We start from the raw sequence: 26,789 nt of genomic DNA, 5'->3' as shown, positions 1-26,789 counted from the left end.
CATTTATGAGGTGTTTCTATGTAGCTTATATTTTAGTCTAACAATAAGATAATAGAATGAATTAATGTTTGGTTTGCAAAGGTTACTTAATGGAAGAAATAAAACATGCAAATTTTGTCTTCTGTGATTAGACAGAAAAAATTGTTTTATGCATTTGGCAAATTCAAAGGTATTATCCATTTAGGAGGTTCATATATTAGTAATATATAATAATTTGTTTTTCTTTCAGAAAAGCTCAAGAGGAAGACAAGAAAGTGGTTTTAGCTGGATGTGTTCCTCAAGCACAGCCTCGTCAGGACTACCTTAAAGGCCTGAGTATCATAGGGGTAAGCCATTTTGATAAAGAAAGATAAAAAGAATTTTTTATATATAATTCATATATTGTAAAATTTCTTTTATTTTTTGTGTTTTATATTTCAATGTAATTTAGTGCTGATGGTGAAACTAAAGCTATGCTGACTGTTTTTACAATGTCATTCCTGCTGAATAGAAGCTTCTAGAATGAAATAGTTTACAAATAATCTATAATCACAATACATGTATGGATACATGGATAATTTAAGTCACTTCAACATAACTACTTCCCTTTTCTCTTATGTGCCCAAACTATATATCATGCCTTTTCAGGCTTATAGTAGGTCTTAAATTTTAATTTTAATTATGCATAAAATAATTACTTTTAGTTCATGAGTTTTGACATCTATAAGAATAATTTCTCCTCTATTTCTAATTTCTGTACCCTTATTAATAATTATTAATTATAAGTCCTGGGTTTCACTCTGCCACTGTTACTGTATAACGTTGGATGGATCACTAAACCTCTCTGCTTTTCCCGTTAACTCCATTTGTAAAATGAATAAATTGTCAGTGTTCTCAGAGCTTTTTCTCATGTCTCCTATCCTCAGTTTGATAAAGCCTTTTCACAGTTTAAGTCTCTTAATATTACCAATTAAGTGTCTTAATATTACCAGTTTTAGCAATTACCAATATTACTTATCAACTTTTTTGACTTGTGACTAAATTTGCTCAGTTTTAATAGTAAAAAATCATTCATCTTAATAATAACATCCATCTCCCCTCGCCACCCCGCTCAGGCAATTGGAGTTAATTGCCTTGCGCAGGGTCACACAGTTAGGAAGTGTTAAAAGTGTCAAATGTCTGAGACTTGATTTGAACTCAAGTCCTCCTGACTTCAAGGGTGCTCTATCCACTGTGCCACCTAGCTGTCCCAACATCCATCCTTTTTTATCTTCCTTTTAAATTCTTTGTTCTTTCAGGTGACCACTTTTAAAATAGGACTTCTTTGCATTCATAGTTATGTTACTTTTATTAACTCTTGTAGAATCCCCTAATCCTTCAGTTTCCATACCACAAATAATTCTAAGAAATTATTTTTTAAAAATCACAACTACCTCTTTTCTTTGGGGCCTCAAAATGATTGTTTTGGTTAAAGCTAAATGGAATTAACACCAAGAAGAAATTGACATTTTAATGTATGAAAATTATGGAGAAACTGTTGATATCAGTTGAGGTTATATACCAGTAAACTCCACTGAAATTTACAAAAAGCCTCTCAGCAGAAAATGAAAATGTTACCATTCAATTGTAGAAAATAAGCCAGAGCAAGTGAGAGAAAAAAATTTGGTCTAGTGGGTTAAATGCTGGCCTTGGAATCAGGAAAATGGTAATTCAAATCTGGCCAAATGAGGATGCTTGAATATTAGGTTTCTATGGTAGTAATTCATAAAGGATTTTGCTTTATGGAGAATTCCTCTTTCTTCTATCTGTAATCAGCATTTAACATAGAATTCTTTCTGTGTGCAGAGAGTTGTTGGAAGTTTCATGTAATTTTGAAAAGAAGTAGCTTTCCTGCCATGTTATTGGTCATTTGACTAAGTGATTTATAATCTGTGAGGTATCAGTCACTCCACTAGGTACTAGAGATATTCCCTTTCTTCCCCCCCAAAAAACAAGTTTAGAAATAGCTCATTTCTAGGATTCTTCAGCAACAAATAATGGGCTGGGAAATAATATGTGGTTTTGCTTTCTCCAACTAGAAAACATAGTTGTTATGCTAGTGTCTAAGTAGCTTGTGACAGTTATATCCAAGGATAAGAAATGAGATGATGTCCATATGTGGACATATCTTAATTGTACAAGTAGCTGATTGTATACCCAAATGAATACATATATGTCAATTTGTATGATAATACTACTACTTATATTTTAACAGTATATTAATAAATAAAATTAGCAAAATGCTACTATCATTCTTGTATACTTTTAATTTTATATACTAAATCTTTGGAGTGCTTATTTTTTTTTCATTGATAGTAACCAGGCAGATGAAGAAAGTCTTCTTACAAGGGAGCAGTTAATCTGCTGTAACTTGGGTCAGGTATTTTAACAAATGTTAATGGGTAGTAAAACATAGTATCAGTTTTGGAGGCACTGGACTGCTATTGAGGACCTGGCTCTCAAACAAAAAAAAAGTATGTGACTATGACTAAATCACTTGAACTTCTTTGAATTTCATATAGAGAACTTTAAGGGTGGTTGGTATAAGCCAGAAGGTTTTCTTTGATTTTGTTATGCACAGGCATATGAATTCAGTATTGCTGATTACAATAGGGCAAAGTATTGTTATCAAGTTTGATATTTGTATTTCTTTAATTATCAACTCATAGATTTTGTAATAACCATCATTTTTAAAAGGTTGATGCCTATATTTATAACTATATAAGTATACTTTTTCCCTCAGGTCATGAGTATATTTCCAACTAGTCTGTTTTCATTCAGCTATGGTTTGGTTTGTATTATTTTGGTGGAGAAATTGGTGGTGACATTTTGGATACATGATTTATAACATTTTGAAATATATAACTTAGCATAATTATTGAAAAATTTCAAATTATAAATCATCCTATTTTACCAGTTATAAACCCAACATACAGGTGCATTTTTTTCTCAGTGATGTAGAGAATAGTGGTTTTAAGCAGATATCCACATATCTCAGGAAATATCCCTGGATTGATTTGCTTTGGAACAAAAATCTTTTTAAGTAGAGATGCTCTAATCTTAAAACTTCAAATAGCGTGCATGATAATTGTGTTTTAAATGCAAGCCTTTCACCTAGAAAATGTTGAAAGATGCCATGTTTATGAATGTTATTGTAATGTATAGCAAAAGCTAAGCATAAACATCCACTGGAATAATTTCATTGCAAAAACAACCCTCACCCTTTTCTAAAAAACATTTTCCTCCAATTATGTATAGAAACAATTTTTAACATTTGTTAAAAAAAAACTTTTCTTTTTGAATTCCAGATCTTCTCTTTCTTTTGTTACTTACTCATTGAAAAAGTAAGCAGTTTGATGTGTTGTACATGTGCAGTCATACAGTGCATATTTTCATATTACTCATGTTGTGGGAAAAATACAGACCAAAAGAAAAAAAAACCCAGAAAAATCAAGTTAAAAAAAAAAAAGCCTCAGTCTGCATTCAGATTCCCTTAGGTCTTCCTCTAGAGACAGGTTTTTTTTTCACAAAAAGTTCTTTGGAATTGGCTTAGATCATTTTGTTGTGAAAATAGTTTAGTCATTCTTTGTTAAAGGGAATAATAAAGCAGCATATATAAAAATTACAGATTAGAAAACTAAGGTTTAGAATGTTTAGGGAACTTGCCTGTGGTTTTAGCCAATGGATATTGTATGCAAAATTGCAATCTGAATTTCTTCTGATTGTAATTATGTCATGTACTATTTTATAGTCATTTATTATGCTGGATCAAATATTTCAAATCTAAGGCTTATTGTTTTGCTGGCATCACTAAGGAGTAGTAGGGAATCTATTTAGTTTTAAACAGTAAGGATCTTTTTTGTTTTTTAAACAGTACTTGTATATTAAAAAAATAGAAGACATTCATTTTTATTGTTGAATCTTATTTTGAGGTTGATTGAATATCAAATATTAGCTCGAATGAAATTTTACATATACAGAATGTTTCAGAAATTATCAGTTTTGGGAGGATTAGATATTAAATGTTGATTTCAAATAAAACATTTAATTGTTTTCTTTCATAGTATATCAAAAGGACATCACTATGTTGGGGTCAATGTAGTGTGTATGAATATAGCTGATCAGACCACTATCAGGTTGGAAGGAGGAATTGTCTTGGATTGTGCTGTGGGTTGGGCACAAAGAGTCCATGTGATCATTTGGGAAAGAAATGTCTTTACATTTGCTCATTTCCTCTTTCTTTTGAACTTAGTCAATTCTGCTTTGCAGAAGCCTTCTTTGATGCAAGTTTACCATGCTAGATTGTCTTGTGCTATTGTTTCCCAAGTCTCACAATTGATTTCAAAGTTCTTTAGAGAGACCTTGAGAGTGTCTTTGTATTGTTTCTTCTAACCTCTGTGTAAGCACTTGGCTTGTGTGAGCTCTCTGTAAAATTGTCTCTGAAGCAAAACTGTGTTTGGCATTTCAACAACATGGCCATGTTTTGTTATTAAGCTCTCTCCAGAGGGTTTGAATGCTTTACAGTTTGCCTTGAGAAAGGACTTCTGGGTCTGGTACCTTATCTTGCCAGATGATCTTCAGAATCTTCCTAAGACAATATAAATGGAAGTGGTTCAATTTCTGGGCATTGGTGGTGCTGATGGACCTTCATGGGCATATAGCAATGAGGTCAGCACAACAGCTTTGTAGACCTTCATTTTACTAGGCCATCTAACACTCTTTCTTGCCCACACTTTTCTTTGGGGCTTTCCAGACAGTAAGCTTGTTCTGCCAATGCTCTCCCTGCTGGTGCATCTACCTCATCATTTGTGTGTACTCCCAGGATCAGTGAACTTATTCACAGTAAAATTTCTCTGCTTTTTATAACTGATGGTTCCATTTAGGAATGGTGCGGTGATGGCTGATGGAGAACTTCTCTTTTCTTGTTAATTATCAGACCAAAATTAGCACAAGCAGTAATGAATAGATTACACTGAGTGTGCAAACATCTGCACACAAAAAGATGCACACTAATTCTTCCTTCACTTCAGTACTGGCTTTTCAAGTTAAATAATCTGCCATCACTATAGTAGCTGATCTTGATGCTATTTTCATTCAGATGCCTCATTGAAGGCATCTGACTACATCACTGAAAACTTGAGAAAAAGCATGGGAGCAAGTTCTAATTCACTCCATTGGTAATTCAAAAAAGTGTGAGCATTGTCCATTATCTAGAATCCCTTCCAGGATGCCATCATGAAATTTAGGTATAGTCCAGATGAATTTCCCTGGGCAACCAAATTTTGCTGTGATCTTACACAGGCTTTCACAAATGATAGTATCAAAAGCCTTGGTCAGATAGATGAACATTGTATACAGACTTCTGTTCTGCTCCTTACATTCCTCTTAAGTTGTTAGGTAGCAAACACTTTGTCAATCATTTCTCAATCCTTCCTGAAGCCACATTTGCACTTCTTTTAGGTGAAGGATCATCTGATTAAGGAGGATGCTGGCAAGAATCTTGTTGGCATTGACTAAGAGAGAGATATCACTTTGGTTGTCACAGGACAACCTATTTCCCATTCTTTTGTGGAGATCAGTAGCAAAGTCATTCTTGAGCCACCTCTTGCCATATAACCTAGAAAATGTCAATCAGCTTTTGGATGAATAGTGAACCCTGTTGCCTTATAAACCTCAGCTAGAACTTTACCACATAAGAAAAGCCCAATGGCCCTGAAAACCCCTTCTTCAATTGAAAGTTTGGATAGAGAAGGATTGACTAATCTGATTGACAAATCAATGGGTTTGGCACTGGTTTATGATTTTCTGTTGAGAATACTATAAAATTGTTTAGACCATCTCTTTAGTATCATGACGTTATCACTAATCAATATGATTCCATCAGCATTGAGTAGTTGAGATGCATTAATGATTTTTGATCTGTAAACCTTCAAAATATCATAAAAGTGTTTTGGATTGTTACTATCAGTATAAAACTGAATTTCACCTGCCTTTTTACTGAACCTGAAACCCTGTATCTCTCTTAAGTTCCACTTTTACTTTACTTCGATGGAGTTAAATGCTGCCTTTCTTAGAGATAGTTGAACTCTCTTTCTGGCAAATCAACTCTGGTATTTATTTTAAAATTTATTTATTTAAAAATAAAACTTATTTTTCATTTTGTGACTTTGAAATTTCATTTCATTTTAATCAAACCAGTCCTCATGGTTGTGAGTATTCTGGCCCAGACAAATAAATGCAAAGCTTTGAAATCTTTGAAAGGTGCCCACTCCTTTTCTGTTTTATTGTTGCCAAGCATGTGTTGAGTTAGCTTGCTCTTCAAATTAGCAACAAACTGTTCATGCTCAGAGAAGCACTCTTATTTATCGACATTAAGTCTTTTAGTATTGTCTTGCTTTGGGGGGTCTACCACTTCTGCTAAATGTGAATATTTCACATTTTATACCAGACATAACTTTAATCACTCATATTCTTTTTGTCTTTTCTCTTTACAATAGCATTGTCCATTAAATATCATTGTTTTCATTGAGAGCACATCCTTTGATAAGCAGAAAATTCTGTTGGTGATGAGTTTATGAGATTCACAAGTCTGTGACTGTTGATGTTGCTGTTTCCAATTCCAGTTCCGACTCCCAAGAATAAAGGACTCTCCGCTAAATCTGATGTTATCCTCTCTGGTGTTATACTCTGGTGTTATAAGTCACCCCAAATTGCAAATATGCCCTATTTTGGCACATCATTGATGAGGGTCTCTAGGTTTTCATAAAAATTTTTCTTTGACCTCATCTGGGTTCATCATGGGGGGAAGATACATGCTGCTGATGGCACTTTTCTGCAAGTGGCAATCACATTGTCATGAATCTGTCATTCATTCCTTTTGGGAGGCAAGCAAGCTTGCTGACTAGATTAAATTTGATTACAACATCTTTGACACATGCCCCATCACCATGACCACTGAAGAAAAATGTATGTTTAAATCTGACTGCAGTAAGTTGGCCCTGATTTACTGACCTTGTTTCAGTCAGAACTATTTGTATGTGATGTCATCTGAGTTTGCTCATAATGAGAGCTGTTTGTCTTTAAGGTACACTGGATTTTTTATTGTCCATAAACATGTGCACATTCTAAGGATCAATGGTGAGTGAAATTTTGTCTGCAAAAGTGTGTGTATGTGTGTGTGTGTGTGTGTGTGTGTGTGTGTGTGTGTGTTTTAACTACAGTGTAGGATTCTCCACTGCTGCATTAAACATTCTAACTTAGGTAGATGAAACAGACAATTTCTAGGGCACTTCATATAGCCCATTTCTTACACCAGAAATGAGCAAGTGTGATTCCTTAAAAAGCTACTCAGATTCTCAAGGGGCTGCCAAATCCCATTGAAGCTTCATTTCTATGAGAAGATGACTTTATGGCTTGGGTTACCTGTGTACAATGTTGTGGTTATAGCTCCCAGTGTATCCATACCTGCTGCTTGGTAAATACGGTAAAATGGTATAGGTAATGTCTTCTGACTTATGCATAAATTGGATTTAAGTTAGACAGATTTGTGCAGAATCCTTGACCTTACTCTTCCAGAATCAGTGGATTCCAGTGGCAAGAAAAAAATCAAAATGAATGGTTATGGCTTGGGATGGAGTGGAGGACTTTGGCATTTTGATGTCTACTCAGTCTCTACTCTTCAGTGCCTGATTCTGACACCGTAGTGGCCCATCAGAACAAACTGTTTGCACCTGCTTGTTCTGCCCAGAAAGTCTTCACACACTTGGGGTGGACATCCCCTTAACTCCCCCAGCAATTATCCTCAACATGCCAAAACAATTTTACCGGGGAATGGCTAAGCTGTGTGCTTCACCACTAGTGAGGTTTGTTATAAGGTTGATACCAGAGTTGGGAAGCAGCTCTGAAAGGACCTCTGAAAGGACTAATCTTCCTTTAACACCTTGTATCCTTCTATGAAATACATATACACACATGTATGTAGGCAGATATATGTGTATATCCTTTGTTAGCTATAAAGCAATTATATATGCATGTTTCATCATAAAATGATTATCTGATAATTAGAAGAAAAGTATGAAAGATCAAGGCAGGAAAGAAGTTAATAACAACCAGGACAAGTTTGCTTTCCGAATTTCTTGTTATTGTATTGGAACAAGTGCAAAAGCATTTACCACAGAGGAAATAAGAAGAGTAGTTGAATTTGCTCTTACAAAATGGGTTGACTAAAAAATAGATTTGAGAAACTCCAGTGTAGAACTATTTATACAGCTAAATGACATTTACTTCCCCTCTGGGGGTTCCTGTTTTCAGGCTTCCTTCGACCAGCAGATCTTATGAGAAGATTGCATAACTTTTTTATTATAGCTTGGATGATGTCATCTCTTGCTGACATCAATATCCTTGTTTTTTATTGATTTAAGATTAATTGTGTAGACTTGGAAAAGTACTTTTGTAAGTTCCTAATGATTGGTCTAATTACCATTGCTTTTAGAGATTATTGGTGGTGTTATTTATAATGATGTATGTATTTAAAAAAAAAGTTGGAAAAACTTTTGGAAAAAGTATTTTGATCTCAAGGAACTATTACCTTTAAGTTCATTTAAAAAGACAGTAGACAAAGTGCCACTTTTGATTGTAGTGTAAAGGGAATATCATAAAGTTAGCTTTAGAAGAACTGAGGCATTATTCATACTTAATATTCATGCTTTTGAACAGCAACAGCCTTCTTAACTGATGAATAATATTAATATTTTAATTTGGTCTAAATCATTAGTGTAGCAAGATTTTTTTCCCACAGTGTTTCACACTGCAAAACCTGTGACCTTAATAATAGTACAGTTCATTTAACTTGCTTTCATTAAAATTGTTCCACAGACTTAAATTGTGTGTGGTCTCAAGACCATCAGAGGCTTCCTTCCCCTCTTGACTTCTGCCCTTGCTCCTTAAACCCATCTAGAATGATTGTGCATTAGGAAAATCTATCACTGGGGTAAGCATCCTCCTCTTTGCCTTTCTTTTTGCTTCCTACCATTCAGAACACCCAGATTCTCTCTGTACTGTTTGACTGCTCACGTGGATTTTGTGAGGTAGGAGTTACCCATTCTCTTCCTTCTGGCAAAATGAAGGACCACTATACCTTACCCTAACACTGCCTTTTAAGATTTGATAGACTTTGACATCTGCCTTGCCTTTTCACTTTCCAAACCCTCTCTTTTGCTTTTTTTCTCTCAACATTGTCATTTAACCTATAGATGTGACCTAAGGACTACTGGATCTTACCCTATACTGAGATGCTGTCCTCTTAAGACTTTTGCACCTTTCCATTCCCACAGAGCTGAACTTTTTTTTTTTTTTTTTAAATAAGATGTCTTTACCAGTAAGATGAATTCTTTAAGAGAAAGGTTTATTTCACCTACTCTGTTCATATTCCCAGTGCTTAGCACAAGACCTGGCACATGGAAAGTACTTGATAATTGCCTTTCCATTCATTCATCATGATGATAATGACAGTCTTGGTACCAAAAGATCTAGGTTGATTGCATTAGTGAGACAAATTGAATTAAATGAAATTTGTTAAAGATAAATGTCACACTGTTACTTTTTTTGTTTGTTTTTTTTCTAAAAACATCTATAGAAGCATAGGATTGAAGAAGTGTAACAACATTTCATGTTTAAAAAAACAACAGCAGTAACAACATGGTTTTTGATAAATTACAAAGTCAATTGTAGTTAACAATGTGGTGTACCAGTCCAAAGAATTATTATAATATTATCTTAGGCAATATTAAGAGATCAAAAGAATATTTTAGCTTTACTCTGTGCTATTTAGATCAAATCTAGAATGTTTGTTTCATTTCTGGGAGTTATGTTTTAAGAGAGATATTGGAAAATGAAGGACTCCAGAGGAAGTTGAGCAGATTGTTGCTCAGGAACATTTGAAGAAACTGGGAATTTTTCAGCTGCAGTAAGTAAAATGTAGTGGGAATGAGATAGCTAATGTATGAAGGATGTAAGAATAATTAGACTTTTTTTAGGGACTCCAGAATAGAAGCTTAAAGAGAAGCCAATTTGACTTATCACAAATAAAACAATTTGTAATAGTACCATCCAGGAGTTATTTGGACTAAAAAACAATGAGTGAAGTATTCTTCACATAAAGTAGAGCCTAAACTCTTAGAGCTATATCAGAAACCTCTAACTTTTCCTTCTAATTTTAAGAGTCTTTGAGATATGGTTAAGTAGGGTAAGACACAGCCGCTAAACTGTTGATGAAGATCCATGGAAATCTCACCAGGAAGGATAGAAATGAATCAGAAACATTCTAAAGCAGAATTTCAAATTAGGCATATTTATAAACCATTGGGATGCTTAGTGGCAGCCTATTTTCATTTATGATAATTACAGACAGGTTGATGTTTCTTGAGCTATGACAGACAGGACTATGAAAGTAAGAGAAGAATTGTAAGCAGTATTATTCTGTACATATCTGCAAATATTCTTAAGTGCTGATGACTAAGTACATATCTCTAAATAGTCTTAAGTACTTTATATAACTATATAGCAAATAGGTTTATGTGACTTTGTGTGTTTAGATTTATGTAATTCTTTATTTCATAATTATATGAAAATACTCTATGAAACAAATTTCTGATAACTTTTTTTTTTTATTCTTTAAAACACATATCATCTGAATGTTGGAGGGGATGTGGGAAAAGTGGGACACTAATACATTGCTGGTGGAATTATGAACTGATCCAACTATTCTGGAGAGCAATTTGGAATTATACCCAAAGGATTATTAAATAGTGCATACCTTTTGATCCATCAGTGTTTCTACTGGGCCTGTATCCCAAAGAGATCTTAAAGAAGGGAAAGGGACCCACATGTGCAAAAATCTTTGTAGCATTTTGTAGTGGCAAGGAACTGGAAACTAAATGGATTACCCATCAGTTGGAGAACGGCTGATTGTTCTATAAGAAATGACCAGCAGGTTGATTTCATAGAGGTCTGGAGAGACTTACATGAACTGATGCTAAGTGAAATTAGTAGAACTAGGAGATCATTGTACACAGCAACATCAGTATTATACAACAATCAATTCTGATAGACATGGCTCTTTTTAACAATGAGATGATTGATGCCAGGTCCAAGGATCTTGTCGTGAAGAGAGCCATTTGCACCCAGAGAGAGAATTGTGTGACCTGAGTATGAATCACAACATAGCATTTTCACTCTTTTTGTTGTTATTTGCTTGTATTGTTTTCTTTCTCATTTTTTCCCTAAAATTATTTTTTGTGCAGCATGATAAATGTGGAAGTATTATATAGAAGAATTGCACATATTTAACATATTGGATTTCTTACTGTCTAAGGAAGGTAGAAAAACAATTGGATCATAAGGTTTTGCAATGGTGAATGTTGAAATTATGCATGTGTTTTAAAAATAAAAGGCTTTAATTTAAAAAATCATCTTAATCAACCACAGTAATTGATATGATTCTCTTCCTAAAAGATGAAATGTAATAGGGAACATGAATATGATTGTTATTTCCTTAAGTATGGGGATTGTACTAGTATAATTTTGGAAAAAACTTAAGAATTATATTGATAAAGTTACTAAAATGTCCATATACTTTGACCAGAGATTCTACTACTTAAGCATGTATCCCAAGGAGTTTATTGATGTGTGTGTGTGTGTGTGTGTGTGTGTGTGTGTGTGTATGTGTGTGTGTGTGTGTAAATCATTTGGGCAATGACTAAACAACTGTTAGCTAGCACTTGAATACAATGAAATAGTATAATGATATAAAAAGCAATGAATATTACTTAGACAGTAACAAGGAAAGATTTAAATGAACTGATTTCTGAATGAAGTAAGCAGAGCGAGGAAAACATAGATGATAAATACAGTTATCTAAATAAAATGAACAACTACCTCAAAACAGTCAAAAGTGAATGGTGCTAAAATTACCCAGAAATTTAGGCCAATATGAAAACAGAAGGTAGTAATAAAATTTATTTAAAAAATAAAAAGGAATCTTAAGATTGTGCTGGCAATTCTGACTATATTTTTATGAAACTTTTTTCTTTTTAGTAATATTGATTTCAAAAACTAAGATATTTGTATATAAATAAAATGTAATTTTACATCAAAATAATATTTCTTTATTGAACATTGTGCTATTACATAGTATGTATATATTCTTTTATTGATCCATTAAATGTATCAAAGTTGTAACTTTGAGTAGTATCTTTTTGTATGTTATAGTAATTTTTTTTCTTTATATATTCAAATATAAATTTGGTGCTCATACTGAATTATTAAAATAACTTTGCTTTGAAGAAATTTTACTGAACAATGAGTCATTGATGTTATTTATGAATTGTTTATTCTACAGCTTCTTTTTTTCATTGTAGAAAACATGGAGTTAGTAATAGAACATATTGCATGTCTTTTTATCTATATCTATATATTAGTAAAAGCCTTAAGGATGAAAGATTATGTTTTATTTATTTTGTTTGAATTATATACCAACTGCAGAGCTATAATTTATAGTATTAATTAAGAAAATCTTTCCATTCTCACAATGAATTAGATATGTTTTGTTAAATATAGTGGTATTTTGAGAGTCATGTCCATTCATATGATCATAGTTGGAACTCATAAAAATCTATATCTATTTCTCTCATGTCACTGATGATATATCATTGACTCTGCAGCATAAAATTTCAAAGATTACAATAAAAAGAATTTGTTAGGATCTCTAACATTGATTCAAAGAGAAATATCATTAAAATTAAATTTTTGTTGACTATGTAAATCATTTAAAAATTTCATTTTCTTTTATTTTTTAGGTTCAGCAAATAGATCGTGTAGTTGAAGTTGTGGAAGAAACCATCAAAGGTAATTAGAAATAGACATGAACAAAAATATTCTAGTGTTGGTATGCCCATGTACCTCTGTCTGATTGTAAGACTCCAATATGCTTGAGGTCAGAGACAACAACTGGTGTGATCATGAGATGTAAAGAGACAGGATATTCTATATAGCTTGTTTGAATTAGTGGTATAGATGATAAATTCTGTAAAAAGTCATAGAAGCATTCCACTGCTCTGATTTGGAGAAATCATTGAAGGCACTCCCAGAAGAGATGGTAGCAGACTAGACTTTATTTATTGAATAGAATTTAGATTTGGATTTGGAAAGCAGAGGAGAGGAATGAATCAGAATTGTCTCCAAGGTTTTCAGTTTGATGATGCAGTAGTTGAAATGGGAATTAACAATGTGATTTCAATGTCAGAAGGTAGAAATCATAGGAAAGGATGACATGTTGCATATGTGTGTTGGTGAAAGAGAGCAAAGAGTGCAGGCTGACATGTGATTAGCATGTCTGAGAGATTGTGAAAATACTGGGATCCTCAAAGGTAATAAGGAAGTTAGGAAGAGAGAAGGGATTGGGACAGGGGGGCAATAAGCTCAGTTTTGGATGTGCTGAATTCAAGATGTCTGATAATTAGAGATGCTGGATTAGAAATCAAGAAAGAGTTTAGAGCTGGATAAATAGAATCTGTCATCATTGGCATGGAAATGTTAACTGAATTCATGAGAGCTGAGAAGTTCACCAAGAGGGAGAGAATAGCATCCTGAATGGAGCCCTGGAGACACCCAGATTTAGCAGGCATGATGTGGAGGAAGAGTCGGCAAAGGAGATTGAGAAGGAATGGTCTGATACTATAAATATTGTGTTTGTTTTGGTAGGTTGATTCTAAAATAATTTGTGTTTTTAGCATATTGAAAGATATTTCTCTTTTTTCATTGTCTTAGTTTTTTTAATTATAAAAATATTGATGAAATTTATAGATTAATTTTGTATCTTTGCTATCTTGTAGTTGAAATTAATTGTATCAGTAATTTTTACATTGATTCTCTGGGGTTTTGTAATTATAACATCTTATCTCTAAATATATGTAATTTTATTTCCCCTTTTCTTGTTTATTTCATTGATTTTGTTCTCAGCTTACTGTTATAACTAACATTTCTAAGACTACTTCAAATAATAATGTGGAGAAGGGATATCCTAATTTATGTTTTTTACTAGGAACTAGAATGTTATTCTTTCAAATAATGCCAACTCTTATTTTAAATATGTGTCCTTGGGTTATTTAAATAAGAACCTCTTTTAGCACTTTTTAGAATTTTTTTTTAACATAAATTAATCCTCTTTTGTCAAAAACCTTATTTTTCTGTGGAGGGAGGGAGGGGAAAAAACAAAACATAAGCGAGTGCAAGGGATAATGTTGTAAAAAAATTATCCTGGCATGGATTCTGTCAATACAAAGTTATTATTAAATAAAATAAAATTTAAAATTAAAAAAAATGTAAAAAAAAAACCTTATTTTTCTGCATGATTCTGGAGTTTGGAATTAGAAATTAGAAAGTGACTCTAAAGGAATATATCTTTCTATCCCAAGTATTCCACTACTAAGTTTATATCCTTTATATCCTAGAAATCAGTATTAAAAAGAAAAATCTCACGTGCAATGAAATATTTTCCAAGAATTGGAAAGAAGGTATAGATGTCCAGGGCATTGGGGTACAGCTAAATGAATTGTTGTACTTAAGGTTAACATGTTATTGTTGTGCTATAAGAAATGATGAATCACATGAATAAAGAAGTAGCATGGGAAGACATATGAATGTCAAATAAAGTAAATATAAGCAGCACAATAAATAAATAATTACTATTACAGAAATGTAATTTGAGACAGACAGTTGAAAAAGAATGAGTCGTAAATTACAGTGATCAAACTTGCCTGCAAAAGAAGATTCTTTGAGCTTTTGAAATAGTGATATGAATAAGAAGAAAAGGTCATGTGACTTGCTCAACTTCACACAGATGTTGTGTCTGAAGCCAGATTTGACCCTAGGAAGATGAATTTTCCTGTCTCCAGGCCTGGTACTTTTATCAACTGTGCCATCTATCTTCTCTCCTTCTCCCAAATTAATATATAGCTTGCAGTTATGTGGTCAGTAAGTTAGAATCTACCTTCTATTCAGTCACTAAAGTGATTTTTTTTCCTAATGCCTAAGTGCAATTATACCACCACCTACTACTCTAATTAACTCCAGTAGTTTCCTATTGTCTCCAAGAGCAATTACAAAATCATCTCTTTGGTATTCACAGCCTTTCATGACCTTTTCATGACCCTCCTACCTGTTCGGTCTTCTTTTACAGCACTCCCTAGCACATCAGTTTTGCACTAGTGATGCTGGATGATCCATCTCCACTCTGGTTATTTTCTTTGACTGTCCTCTATGCCTGGAATTAGTTAGTAGTCTTCAGTGAAATCTAAAGCTGAGCCTGTTTGTCCAGTGACTTTGGAAAGCAATATACTCCTACCACATTTGATATTTATGTTCTTTGGGTTCTTTTTCTGAATTGATAGTTTCTTATTTCACTTTTCTTATGTATTGATAGTGAGAGTATGATTTCAGGAGTATAGCATAAGGGGGTACGGTCAATGGCAGATTCAGTTGAAAGTGCAAAATTTTATAATGCCTCAGTATTTATACTGTTTTTTTGTGCTTCTCCCTTAGTTGTGGGAATGGAATTGCTTTGTTATACTTTGTTGTATATAATGTTATCTAAAGCTGAATTTATTGCCATATTTTTCCATTTTCTACATTTGCATATAGTAATTCACTTCAAATAAATACCCTTTCAACCTTGTTTTTAAACTAATATCTGAATAATAATTATTAATTTATTTTGGTAATCAGCCAAGTCATTTCAATTTCTTTGTGTGGTTTATGTGTATGATTTGGTTTAAAAAATGTTATATTTTGAGACTTTTTAATATCGAACTTGAAATCTCATACTTCCTTTTCAGTCAAATAACAGAATCAGTTTACTAATTTTTTTGCTGGATTCAATGCTACTGGATTGAACCATTTCTATGAATTGTACTTCTGTACAGTAGTCCTGAATCATAATACTTCTAAAAACATTTGCATCAATTCCTCATATCCACAGTACTGAAAATATTATTAACAGATTTTCAAATTGGATTTTTTTTTAATATATTTTAGATTGAAATTACTGGCCATAAAATTTGTCTCTTTTAGAAAAGACTTTTGTTTATTAGAGAAACCTGTATAATATCTGTCTTTTGTATTTGTTTACTTATTTTGTTCTCTAATAACTATATTATTAGTTGGTTAATTGGTGGTTGTACTTTGTTCTGATAGAGGACCAAGAGAACTGAAGTAGTAGCAATATTATTGCTATATTCCAAGAAACTTAGAAATTTCCTCAAAAATTAGATTTCTTAAAATGTCATGAGTATGTGGTCTCACTAATTTTTTAGTAGATTTAAATTTGCCATGTTTTGAAAATAATGAAGCTTTTAAAAAATAAATGAATCTTTAAAAATTTCTGCTCTTTGAAAACTGCTTCTATGGGGAAATAGAATATATTATTACATAATATTTCCCACAAAATGCTGATCATTCTTCTTGTCTGCATTAAATTTGAATATGCTGCTTTTGAATATTATATACCTCAGGATATGTATTGAGGCAAGAGTTCAGTGACTTTTCCAGAGTCAGAAGCTAGTAAGAATCTGAGGCTGTATTTGAACTCAGGCCTTCTCAGGATCTCCAACCTAGCGCTCTATTCCCTGTGCAACCCATTTGTTCTAGCACTCAGCCTAGTCCATTAGTCATATATTCATAGATTTAAGGCTAAAAGGGCTCTTTAAGGTCACCTTTCCTCCTCATTTTACAAATGAGGAAACTGAGGCTCAGAGACATTAATGACATGCTCATGATTGGATAACTAGCAAGTGGCACAGCCTAAATTTGAACTCTTTTTCTCTTACTCCAAGTTCAGCATATTCTTTCATTATATTATGGCCATAAATGTGCATTTAATAATTATTTGACTTTAAAAATTGAACAAATTTTAAATATTCCACATGTTCTATTAATGATCTGATATTTTTATTGTTTTATTATTTTCCCATCTTTATACTTTGTTTTAAAATATCTTGTTATCTCTTGGAAACTTTGGCCTCTGTGTGGTCCATGCTAATTTTCAGAGAGCTGTTGCTTAGGCGGGTTTTCTACCTCTTGTGCCAAGGTATTAATTCTTTGCCAATTCTTTCTCTTTTTTTTAGATCTAACCCCCCCAAAAAAAATTTTTTTTCCCTCTATTATTCTCATTTCATTCATAATAAAACTTTAAAAAAATTCTTGCTTCATCTTTTCTGAATTCTAGTTGGATTTGTTCCCAGGGCTAATTTTTCTTACAGAAATTTTGTCTTTTTCTTTTTCTAGATATGTATCTTACTGTGTTCCTGTTAACCAAAATAGCTTTTTATTATGGGCTTATTTTATTTCCTGATTTCTTCACTTCATGTTAGGACCAAAGCGTCTACATTTCTGGTGGAAAGATCCAAGTTGGTTCAGTTGTCATACTTTCATACTTTTTTGATCTCTGGGTTCGCTCTGGCAGGAGTATTAAAGTGTCTAGGTCAGTGTGTAGTTGTCCTCATGGTCTGAACCCTGCATATTCCTGCCTTTGATTTGAGTTTAAGCAGTAAGAGATTGTTGCTAAATTCATCTGATATTAGCTTACTGGGAAGGCTTCCTACTTCATAGGGACAGAACTACAGTTCCTTTTGAGTCTGAGATTCCTGTCTTTGTTTTGCCTCTGTAGCATTCAGATTGGGTTAGAAACTGGAACTGAGCCATGCTGCTCTTTGCTTTTCACGGTGTTCTTTTTTTATTGCTACACTAGGCAAGGATCCGAGTTGATTCTTTATCTGGGGATAACACCCCTCGGTATAAATGTCTTTCGTTGTTCTCGCACTTGTGGCCTGAAATTGCATTGAGTTTGACAAAGGAGCTGTTTGATATGTGGTATACTTGTACGGATCTGAGATCCCCTTCTATCCTGATATATAACCTCTCCCACTTCACTTGTGGTGTGCTTCTTGCTAGAAGCCATCATCAGTTTCCACTCACATGTAAAAGTCTCTATTTCAAGTTGCCAACTTTTATTCCATTTGACTCTGACATGATAGAGAGGTCTTTTAAATGAAAATCATTAAATTTTCCAAATAAAAATCATTAAGTTTTCCAGATTTTCATTTTAAAACAATTATGAAAACATTCAAACTTGCCTTTTCACTTCCCATTTGAGATATTCTGCTAGGGAATAGAACAATTTGCCTCTAAAATTCTATTTCAATAAACAGGAAGACAAAGATGAGGAAGGGGAACATTTTGGGAATGAGGAAGAACTAATAAAAAGTCCTAATTTTCTTCTTCGAGGAGCAGCAAGGAAGCCATTGTCTCTAGATTGGAAAGTATGTGGAGAGACATATAAATAAATTAATTGCAAGGAAGATGAGAAAGATGTATGTGTGCTGGGAAAAATTCAATTTATAACTTGATTGTTTTTGGAAAGCAGGAGTGGACAGGAAAGATGTAAAAAACAAAAAAATACAAATTGCAAAAGGAAGAAATATGAGGAAAGGTTAATAGTGGCTTAAAGATCAGAAATTCTGATAATTGGGAATAATCTGAAGTGCATATTCATAAAAGGTTAGAAGACAGGAGTAGTTAATATATTTTTTAAAAAGAAAATAGCTTTAATCTAAGGATATAACAAAATATAGAGTCATAATTCTAGGACAGGAATGGACTCTTAAGGCATCTATTCCATCCTTCTCTCTTTACAGATGAAGGAACTTTAAACCTAGGAAGACTAGGTAATATATTCAAAGTCACACAGTTGGCACAGGATTTCTATTTCCAGGGACAAGTCTCTTTTTTACTCTACCTTGTTGCCTGCCTTATGTTTCTTTTATTTTTGGAGATCCTTTTTGGGACAAGGAAGTACTATTCTTAAGTATTAGATCATTGAAAGGAATATCAATCAACCAGTCAGTATGCCTTACCATGTGCCATGAACTCAGTTAACATTAGAATACTATTTTATTGTATCTGAGTACATGAAAAGATTGCAGTAGAAATAAATCTTTATATTGCTTTTAAAAATGTAGACACAACAAACTTTGCTGTGTTATCATTTTTTCTAAAGACTAGTATGAACAATTATAGTCAGATATGCTAGCACATATGAAATCTCCAAGTCACATGGAAGAAATCTCTAATGAACATATATTATCTTCACAGTCACTGACACAAACTTCTATATGAAACATGGATGTATTGCATTTCTATTCATAGATTTTTTTGTGCCATTTATCTACTTTTTAAATATTTCTAAACTGTTGTGTAGAATGAAACTAGGAACTTCAAGGGTTGTAAAATAATTCCTCTATAAAACCTATATGTGTATAGCAATGTAAACTTCTGCTATTAATATTAATTTCTTGAATATAAGAACTTGTCTAATTTTTGACTTTGTCTCTAGTTTCTAGCATAGTTCTTAGGATATACTAAATACTTAATAAATCCTTTTTGAATGAATGAATTTTGATTAAATGGTAAAGATTTTTCTATCAGAATAGCAAGGAAGTTATCTAAAGTACAGGTTTTTTGATACTATAGTATGTTTTTGTTTTTGATTTTTTTTTTTTTTTTACTTTGGTTACAATAAAGAATTGTGTTTCACATTTTGTCAGAACATTTTTTTCCCTTCTACAATGATTTGAAAATGTTTGCTATTTTTTTCAACAAGAGTCAGTATATTGTAATAGGTCATTATCTAACCTTGGACCCATGACTTTAGACTCCAAGTTATACCTTCTAGCACTTACTAGCTATGGGGCTATTGAAAAATTAGTTAAAATCTTAGTGCTAGAGGCAACTCTGTAATGATACTTCTTCTTGTACACATTGTAAGCTATAAACTGTAATTTCTGTAGGAATGAAATCACAGGTTCAGATATTCACCAACTTATCATGTCTCCTAGCTCTTCCGTTAGATTGTGAGCTTCATTTTTACTTTTATATACAGGAAGACAAAAAAAAATTGTGTTTGCAGATCACATTTCTTATTTTATACTAGATAACGTAAAAGGGAATTAATTTAATAGAAATTTACCTCATGCTGAAGTTTCTGAAATGCATCTACTCAGTTCATTTATGATTTTTGTAGCAGATCAGAGTTCAATTAAAATGTTAGAACTGTTCTATAATTTAGATTGAATTGATTTAATTCTTTGGATGAACAAATTGTATAATCACTAAGTTTTAGATTTTCACAGCCTTTTCAGAAATCTCATGATTTTGGGATTGCTATTTATTTTGGCTTTCTTTTTAGTTTTAACCTATTTTATCTAATTTAATTCAATTTAACAAGCATTTATTAATCTCATACTATGTTTAAGGCATCTTGCATAGATACATGCAAAGGAAGAAATGAAAGTGTCTGCTCTTCAAACTTAATTCTATTTGGAGGAAAACAGGGACATGAAAATTAAATACAAAAATAATTTTTGGAGGCAAGGTTTAATATAATACGAAGGACAGATTGTTCATGAAATAGCAGGGATTCTAGAGGGCATAGTAGGAGGGCAAGACATAGGAGCACCAGTTTAGAAGTGGAATGGGCCCCAGAAGCTGTCTAGTCCATCAGTTTTTATAGAAGAGGAAGATAAGAATCTACTCACAGTCACATGTATAGTCAGAGAAAGCATTTGAATTCAGATTCCTTCACTGTAAAAAGACTATCCCACATTAGGGTAGTGGAATGGGAATGGCTCTGACACCAGGGGGACAACAGGAGAACTGTTCAGAGAAGGGTCTCAGCATCACAGGGATGCCTAATGAAGCCCTTCCCTATTGTGAGACTACTGTAGATTTTATTAGTCTCTGAAAAAGAGATGGAAAGGGCCTTATGAGGAGGAAGTATATGCATATTGGCAAAGTTGATGACAAGTCTCTGGTCTTACAATGTTTAGGATATGAATGAGTGAATCTCCTTTGTCCTGGCTAGTAATAGAAGGTTAAGCATTGCTTGAAGACCTTCATTTCATTTTACAAGTGAGGAAACTGAGGCCCAGGGATGTTACATGATTTTGCTAGGGGTTACACAAGTATTAAGTAGCATAGACAAAATTCAGACCTTAATCCTTCTTAATTCTGTTCTCTTAATGGTTTTTTTTTCTCTTCACTCTTCTCTCTCTCTCTCTCTCTCTCTCTCTCTCTCCCCCCTCCCTCCCTCCCTCCTCTCTCTCCTTCCTTCTCTTCCCTTTCTCTCTCTCTCTCTCTGTCTCTCTCTCTCTCTCTCTCTCTCTCTCTCTCTCTCTCTCTCTCTCTCTCTCTCTCTCTCTCTCTCTCTCTCTCTCTCTCTCTCTCTCTGTCTCTCTCTCTCTCTCTCTCCATCCCCCACCCTCCTTCACCTCCACCCCATGTCTCCTCTTTCTCTAGTTGCTTTCTTTTTTTATTTAGCTGTTTTACTTCTTTAACCTTCTTTCTATTGAGAACTGAAATGATCTAGGGATAAGAATAATGTATTTAAGATGTGAAGTTCCTGAAATTTATTCTTCATTATACTATTGAATATACTATTTGCATATATATGTACATATACTCCAATTTACTTCCAGAAATAAAACTTGGTTGACAAGTCTTATTGATCTATAATTTCTCTTGTATTAGTCCTTTCTTTTTTACTCATACTGCTACCGTATTAGTTCAAACTCTTAAAACCTCTTTACTGTTGTACTAATTACCTCCTAATTTGTCTCCAGCTTTTCACACAGCAGAATAACCTTCTTAATAATTGTGTAATTGTGAAAAATCCTTTACCTAGAAGCATTCATTGACTGTTATTTTCTAGGGAACAGAAAAAAACTAATAGCCTGGTGTTTAAGTGTTTTAAGTCCTTTGCAGTTTTACTCCAATTTACTGCTGTAACCTTTTCTCATAATATTCACTTTCATCTACTCTTTCTCAGGAAAACCAGACTGTTGCCTAATTTCATTGTTTCCCAGCTCACTTCTATCCTTTCATGGAGATTGTTATGTTGATGACATTTATTCTACTGACTTCTTTGCCTTTTGATTTTTTACTTCCTTCTAGGTCTAACATAAGTGCTAGTTTTCTAATCACTAATTATTTATCTAAGAAACACCTACTATGGGGCAGGATGGTAGATGCTGAGGATACAGTAAGTAAAAGAATCTATTTTCTCAATGTGTTTACATTCTAAGGCAGTGTTCTCAGACTTTTGTTTTCACTATCTTTATACTATTTAAAAAACTATTGAGGAGCTGTCCAAAGAATTTTTGTTTATGTGGGTTATATTGTTAGATAATTACCATATTAGAAAAAAATTAATTTGAATTTGCAGACCTTCTGAAAGGGTTTCAGAGACCACCAGAGAATCTCTGGACTTTACTTTGAGAACCACTGTTCTAAGGGATCTCTACACACACAGAATATTGTGTCCCAAAAGTTTTGGTGATATTTTAATCTTTAATAACTTCATAAATATGTGCTAAAACTTTAAAAAACAGTTGAAAGCTTAAATGTTTACACTTTAAATATTGGTATGTTTCTTATTACTATTCAATCTAAACATTATCTTGTGCTATATACATCATTCTAATTGAGCTTTGAACTTTGTAAAAGGGTCTGCATTACTGATCCCTTGGCTTGAGAAAGTGTCATCCAGAAGCTCTTCCACACACATTGCATAATGACAGAGTACTCATTATTTAAGATTCAGAAAATAAAATATAAAAGAAATCCAAATTTTGAAATGTTTTGAAATCACTTCTGAAGTGATTAAAGTTTAAATTTGAATTAAGACTTCTGGGACACCCTGCATAAAGAGAATAAATACAAAATAAATTAAAGGTAATTTATATTAATATTATCAATAATAATTAAAGGTAGTTTGAAAAGAAAGGGACTAGAAGTTGAGGAGACTCAAGAAGGCTTTGACTAGAAGGGTAGTACACCAAGTTCATCTTGATGGAAGAAAAGTCTTGTATGAGGCACAGGCGAGGAAGGAGTACTTTTAATCACAAGGACTAGACAAAGATAGATATGTGAAGCTAGTAGCCTAGAAGAACAAAAAGAGAAAAGGCCAGTGTAGATGCACACCATTGTGGGAAATGGCTTCCACCCTATTGTGGCTGCATGCATGCTCAATATCCCTCTCATTCCTAAAACTGGATTCAGTTTCTAGTATTTTGGACAAGGTGTTTCACCATTCAAAGTCTTTTTCAAGAATTAGCCCATACTCAAAATGATCTTGGAATGACTTTTTTAGGTATCTGTCTTGCCAAGTTTCTTTTTTTTTTAATATGAATTTTTCCTGTCCACTCTTTTTTTTTTCTGTTCTATGAATTAATATTCATAACCAGTCATCATTTTTTATAAGATTTTACAGATGTGTTTATATTATGTCCTGTAATTGTATTGTTTCTATTTGATAAGTAAGTCATATAGTTGCTCAATATGATGCTTTCTTTTTTTTTTAATTTTTTTTTTAGTTTTCTTGTAATTGTAATTTTTTATTGGTTTTATTTCTATGTGAAATTATTACAGTTCATTTTGATATCATTTCCATTGTCTATTTTGCATTAAAAATTTTTAATAGCTTGCTTAAGTAATTCAGACCGAGATCTTAATTGTGTGCTGTCTTTTCTGATTTTATCTTTGATAGATTACTGTTCTTACTATATAAACAACTGATAGGATTTGATAACTCATGTCTATAGTGACTTTGCATATTTGTTAAAATGTGATCAATCTCATTTTTGTAATATTGTTTAGTTATTGCCATCTTCAAGACTTACTCAATCTTTTTTTGAACACTGTTAATGATATAGAGATATGAGACTTCTTCTTATGCCTATACTCTCTCATTTTCTTTTCTTGAACAGTCTTTTCTGCATATTTCTCCTCATCTTCATGTTTTAAAACCTTGCATTTAAGTCACTATGTATCAGAGTTTGTATTGGTTTGATTTGAAGCATTTTATGGAGAACTTGATTAGAGTTGTTTTCCCATTTCACTCTCTGCAACTGATATTGAAGCATTAGCTACATTTGTTTTAATGGTGTTTTTCCCTCCTAAATAAAAAAAATGTGTATTTTTGACATATTTCCATAGACAATTGCCAGATAAGAAAGACACCCTGAAGAAACAGCCTCACATTATTCATATTTAAAATTCAGATATAGCCAGACTAACCAAACGTGCCAATTGTTTGACCTCTTTGGCCATTTTTGTGAAAAAACAAAAATTCTGTGCTGCTTAACTCTTTGTGCCTTTTCAGTTTCTAAAATGATATGCCAGCTCTGAGAATATCTTTATGACTTTTCATCGTTGTTTTTTATATTGTGTTCCATCATGATTTATCAAGGTTGAAGATAGTGATAATAAAGAAATGGATACAATATGACCATTAGTAGCATAACTTTTTATTACAGTAAATATAAGTATTTCATCAATTAAATTTAAACATATACTTAGAATTTCACTTAGAGTAAAATTATAGAAGCTCACACGTTTAAAAGAACAATTTCAGACTGTTAGCCTAATTTCTTTGTCTGAATTTTCTTTCATCTTTGGTGAAATATAAAGAAGTGTTCTCATATTATTTCTCTTTCCTATCTGTACTACCCTATCATTTAGTTTTTTTTTTTTTTTAAGCTAGGTCTTTGTTTTTTTTTTTTTTTTAATGAATCACTGGATTGGAAAATAATTCATTATATCATCAGGCAGAGATATGTCCCTTTATTTGCATGTAGATAGGAAAGATGAATAATTTATCAAATGTTATTAGTGCTAGCTGCATATTACTAAAATCACAGCAGGAAGTAATGGAATTTATATCATGCTGGTGTGAAAAAGTATGCCTTTACTTAGTCATTATTGAACTTTTGGCATTTCTCAGATTACTATTATGTTATCATGTCAATCTTGGTCACCCATTCATTAACTGGATTTTTGATTGAAAAGTTTGATTTGATGTGAAAATCTGAGATCTGATAAGCTAAATGTTCTGTTTGACTTTGAGCTGTGTTGTTACTTTAGAATAGGACTTTTCATATTGAATGCACATTATTTTTAAAATTACTTAATTTAATATAATTATTAAAGTCATTTTAGAAAAGGCTATGTGACTGATGGTTTTATTAGTTACTTTATGATGAAGTTTAGTTTTATTAGTTTTCACTATTTTCTGAATATTTGAAGTAAACAAACTTTCTCTAAATTTAAGTATTTCAACATTACATTATTATACTTACATCTTCCTTGAGGATTGTATGATTTTTGTAGGATAGGAGAATTGGATTAATTAGGCACAGAAGCTCCAGGTACAGCTATTACTGACCTGGGGACTTGGATAAATGGAAATTCTCCAATTACCCAAGTTCACAAAAGCCTCTTCTTTTGAGACGTAGATCTAAAGAAAACTGAGACTTCTAGTTTCTATCCTCCAAGTATTTCCCTGTTAAGGATTTTCTCCCTGGCTTTGTAGTTCTTTGTTTTGTTTTTTAGGATTAAAAACTTCCATTCATTTATAGTTAGGGAAAGGACAATTTCAATGTCACTGTATCACCTACTCATAAAATTTTAAACTATTTATAGGAATCACTCCCCTACATATACTGCATTTGTTGCCTTTGAGAAGTCCAAATCATCTCCCTCCAGTTTTCCTATGGTTCCAAGTGAACAAATGGGGAAACAATTTCTGGTGACATCAAATTCTATCACTCTGTTACAGGAAAGTTGCCAGTTTAGCAACAGCAATGTGGGAACACACCAAAACTTGGGCAATACAAAATAAATTTGACAGCCCTTAGGAGAATGACAAGGAAGACTTGCTCCAGACGACAGAAGGAAAAAAAAAATCTAATAGTGTAGACAAAACCAGTAGGCCTCAGATTAAGGTCTAACTTGGTAGCATAAAATTACAAATAACATCAGGGATGATACAAGAGAAATCAGCCCTATCGGATGATGCTCCCTTCAAAAAGTCAAGACTCTCTCCTTTATACTTCTAGAAACTATAAATCTCTTTAGTTATACCTTGGCTTTCCATTTTAAAGAAAACCCTTTGGACATAGCTAGTACTAACAATTCCTGTGATATGTCAGTGCATTTCATTCTATTTTGCCAATTATTTCTGCTTTGAAGGCCATAAATTCTTCTCTCTCAAGTCTCAATGCTCTTTTAAACTACGCAGATTCCATGTTCACTTTAAAATTCAGAGTCTTTGTGGGAACTGAGTGTGGATCACAACATAGTATTTTCACTTTTTTTGTTGTTTGCTTGCATTTTGCTTTCTTTCTCATTTTTTTCCTTTTTGTTCTGATTTTTCTTGTGCAGCACAATACTTATGGAAACATGTATGGAAGAATTGCATGTTTAACATATATTGGATTGCTTGCTGTCTAGGGAAGGGTTGAGGGAAGGGGAGGAACTTGGTTTTGTTGGACAATGTTGGAAAATTGTCCATTCATATCTTTTGAAAATAAAAAACTTTAATAAAAATAATTCAGAGTCTTCAGTCTCATCAGTTGTTGAATCCTTTTTCTTTGTTTTGCAGGATTTATTCATAGATGACTGAATTTATTTAATAGATCTAGAGCCCATATTTTCTTTTGCTTTGAATGTTTTCCCTGTTGATCTATCTCTTTATAGTTAAGATTTTTGAATTTCCTTCTCCATGGAATCATTGATAATTTCAGTCTTACCCCCCCTTGTTTTTCTTTATTGTTCAGTTTGCTCCCCCCCCCTTCCTCTTCTGCTGGTAGTTTCCCTGGGGATTG

The 26,789-nt window shown here is 32.8% G+C and overlaps 1 protein-coding gene across 2 annotated transcripts in view; it reads left to right on the top strand.

Annotated features, from left to right (window-relative positions):
• CDKAL1 (CDK5 regulatory subunit associated protein 1 like 1) overlaps positions 1–26,789 on the top strand; it is a 647,858-nt gene that overhangs the window by 151,496 nt on the left and 469,573 nt on the right. For both annotated transcript variants that reach the window (XM_051970620.1, XM_051970619.1), the window contains exons 6-7: positions 230–326; positions 12,873–12,921. In XM_051970620.1, the coding sequence (XP_051826580.1) occupies positions 230–326; positions 12,873–12,921 (146 nt within the window). The remainder of the gene's footprint in view (positions 1–229; positions 327–12,872; positions 12,922–26,789) is intronic.

Source organism: Antechinus flavipes, chromosome 1 (assembly GCF_016432865.1).
Source record: "Antechinus flavipes isolate AdamAnt ecotype Samford, QLD, Australia chromosome 1, AdamAnt_v2, whole genome shotgun sequence".
NCBI lineage: Eukaryota > Metazoa > Chordata > Mammalia > Dasyuromorphia > Dasyuridae > Antechinus > Antechinus flavipes.
Note: the sequence above shows the minus strand (reverse complement) of the source record. Positions and strands in the feature narration are given on the sequence as shown.